Raw genomic sequence first — 3,191 nt, 5'->3', positions numbered from 1 at the left:
TGAGGAGCTCTGACCCCACTGTCACCAGAGAAACTAAGGAAAAAGCAGGAACTAACTACCTTCTAGGTAGCATTATTTGCTGTAAGGGGAATGCAGAGGGAATGCACACACACAACTCACTGATCGAGAAGACGTTCTCCTCCTCTTTGATGATCCTGCACTGCTCCAGCAGCAGAGCTCCGATGGGCTGGAAAAGACCCGGAGAGAGGGTTTAACCCGCGCCACCCACCAGTGAGACAGTGTTCTGAACCCACAGAGTTTTGCCTTTTAATGCCTTTTAAGCAAGTTTCATAACCTGGTGCTACTTTTAAAGCAACTCAATCTAATTGCATGGTCTTTTAATCACCCTTTTTGTGTCTGCTGACGTGCTTCATTGCGCTGGGCCCTTTGTGTTCACTAATCAGGTGTTAAACAATTCCCCTTGCTCACATTCAGTCTGGGCTTTAGCATTCCTTCCCGTGAGGCAAAGACAGGGAAGAAGTTTACCTTCCTTGCTGAGTAAATCCAACAAAGATGAAACATTTAACACACCTTGCAGGAGGTTAAGAACAGCCTCGATGAACTATAACAGCTCAGGACAAACAGACAAACGGCAGGAAATATTTGCCACCCGGCGCACACCCAGCAAGGGCAGGAGAAGGAAAGGGCAATACAAGCCATAAACAAAAGCAACCCACGAGCAAATTCTTTTGTCCAAGATAAACAAACTGCAGAAGGCAATTAAAGGCAGCAGGAAGACACTGAAACCCCTGACTTCCAATGTGTTTCTGGCACAAGGGTTTGCATCAGCCTCCATCTACCTCCTGAGCTCTTTTTGATCCACTCAAGAGCTCCCCTCCCACACAGGAGGGTTTACAAACAACCAGGAGGAAAGAAGAGAGCAGAGCAGGAGGGAAGGAGACAGTGGAGGGGACGGGCAGTGCCCTCAGACATCAGGAGCCACTGCAGCGCCTCAGCCCCCGGAGAACTGCGGCTGAGTGAGGCAGAGACTAGAGACTGTGCTTCAGCAAAGGAGAAAAGGGATTTCTGAAAACAGGAGCTCAGCCTTTATCAGGATAAAATATTTATGATGACGTCAGTCTAAAAGCCATGAAAAGCTTTCCAGTCCCTTTGTAGCACCAGCACGCACACAGCACCTCCCTTCACAAACGTTATTAAGACTGATTTGATATTCATTTTCCAACCAGAGAATCTTTAGCAACAGTTACCATGGGATTCATTAAAAAATCAACAGATCTCAGCTGTGGGAAAGCCAGAAACAGAACCCAAAGGTCCCATCCCTCACTTGTTTTTTCTAGAACCACAGAATCATAGAATGATGTGGGGTTGGAAGGGACCTCTGGAGATCATCTCCTCCAAGCCCCTGCCAGAGCAGGGTCACCCAGAGCAGGTCCCACAGGAACGTGTCCAGGTGGGTTTGAATGTCTCCAGAGAAGGAGACTCCACCACCTCCCTGGGCAGCCTCTGCCAGGGCTCTGCCACCCTCACAGGAAAGAAGTTCCTCCTCATGTTTAGATGGAACTTCCCATGTTCAAGTTTGTGCCCATTTCCTTGTCCTGTCCCTGGGCACCACTGAAAAAAGACCAGCCCCATCCTCCTGACACCCACCCTTGAAGTATTTATAGGTGTTGATCAGATTCCCCTCAGCCTTCTCTTCTCCAGACTAAAAAGACCCAAGTCCCTCAACCTCTCCTCATGAGAGAGATGCTCCAGGCCCCTCATCACCTTTGTAACCTCTGCTGTTCCCTCTCCAGCAGAGAGCTACAAAAATGATAGAGAATCATAGAATCCCAGGTTGGACGGGATCTCAGGGATCATCTGCTCCAACCTTTCTTGGTAGCAGCACAGTCTGGCCCAGCACCTTGTCCAGCTGAATCTTAACAGTGTCCAATGATGAGCGAAAACCCCAGCAGGGCTTCCACATGCCCAAAATAACAACACAGACAGGGTACGGCCAGAAAAGTTTCCCAGTAACAGTGAGCACTGTACACAAGTACAATTCCTGGCATAAAAAAGAAGAAACAATTCTATTTCTTTTCCTAGGAGGGCAAAACCATACGCTTCCCATCCCAGTTTGGCAGGATAAGGGCCAGTCCTACAAGCAGGCATGACAGACTCCACCTTCTGCAGTTTTGGGGGGCAATGTTTAAAGGATTCATTCCAAGCTCATGGGAGAAGCACCCAGGGGTGGGCAGAGAGAAATGCTGCTGCTTCTCACCCCTACGGGTTTTGGCCAAGGGGACGGGAGAGGAAATGTGGGTGCCCAGACCTGGCTCTTCCCCATCCCTGTCCCCTTTTCTGAAGCCCACGCGATGGATTGACAGAAACAGAAGAGAGAGGGAGGAAAACAAACAAAGAAACAAACAACAGCAGCAGCAGATGACACACCTCCGCTTCGTCTGTCCGGAAGTAGAAGAGAAAGTTGACGACGAGCTTCACGAGGCGTTTCTTTAACACTGCAAAGGAAAAGAGAGTTGAGGTGGGCAGAAGGGCCGAGCCGGCCCCCACCCTGGTGGGGGGGGCACAGAGGGAAGCCCCTTCCACCCCTCCCAGCGCCCGTTCAACAACCCACGGGGAGACAAGGTGACAAAGTCACTCTGCAGCTTCTCCAGTGGCTTCCTGGGCAGAGAGAACCCCGGGCACCACGTCACGGAGACGCCCGCGAGGCGGCCGACGGGAGCTCAGCCCCTCCCGGGGAACGCTCCGGAGCCTCCTCTTCTCCAGGCTGAACAACCCCAGCTCCCTCAGCCTGTCCTCGTAGCAGAGGTGCTCCATCCCCCTGATCATCCTTGTGGCCCTCCTCTGGACCCGCTCCATCAGGTCCATGTCCTTATATTGAGGGCTCCAGCCTCGCCTCTCCAGTTTTCCAGCCTCGCTTTTCCAACACAACCCCTCCCAGTTTCCCCAGTCCCTCTCCCCCAGTCCCCCTACAGCCCTGTCTCCCAGCAGCTCCACTCCTGTCCCTCCAGTCCCCCCGGTACTGCCCTAAGCCCACCGGACTCCTCCCGCTCCTTCCCCTCAGGCCTCCCCACTCCAACCCCCCCCTCCCCGCCCTTCCCAGTCCTCCCCTCCCGAGCTCCCCTCTCACCGCTCCCTTTCTTGGGCAACCGCATCAACACCTCGGCCGCCTTCTCGGCAGGCTGCCGGGCCAGGGACAGCAGCTCCCGCTCGTTGTACCTCATGGCGAGAGC

The 3,191-nt window shown here is 53.0% G+C and overlaps 1 protein-coding gene across 1 annotated transcript in view; it reads right to left on the bottom strand.

The window, feature by feature from the left end:
• PLEKHJ1 (pleckstrin homology domain containing J1) overlaps nt 1–3,185 on the bottom strand; it is a 23,146-nt gene extending 19,961 nt beyond the window's left edge. The window contains exons 1-3 of the mRNA XM_014957965.1: nt 3,089–3,185; nt 2,389–2,456; nt 121–187 (exon numbers count right to left, since the gene is read on the bottom strand). Coding sequence (XP_014813451.1) covers nt 121–187; nt 2,389–2,456; nt 3,089–3,182 — 229 coding nt within the window. The 5' untranslated portion in view covers nt 3,183–3,185. The remainder of the gene's footprint in view (nt 1–120; nt 188–2,388; nt 2,457–3,088) is intronic.
• Nucleotides 3,186–3,191: the final 6 nt, after the last annotated feature.

The sequence above is a fragment of the Calidris pugnax genome, unplaced genomic scaffold (genome assembly GCF_001431845.1).
Source record: "Calidris pugnax isolate Ruff unplaced genomic scaffold, ASM143184v1 scaffold255, whole genome shotgun sequence".
Lineage (NCBI taxonomy): Eukaryota > Metazoa > Chordata > Aves > Charadriiformes > Scolopacidae > Calidris > Calidris pugnax.
The sequence above is the reverse complement of the archived record's forward strand: the minus strand, read 5'-3'. Positions and strand labels throughout refer to the sequence as shown.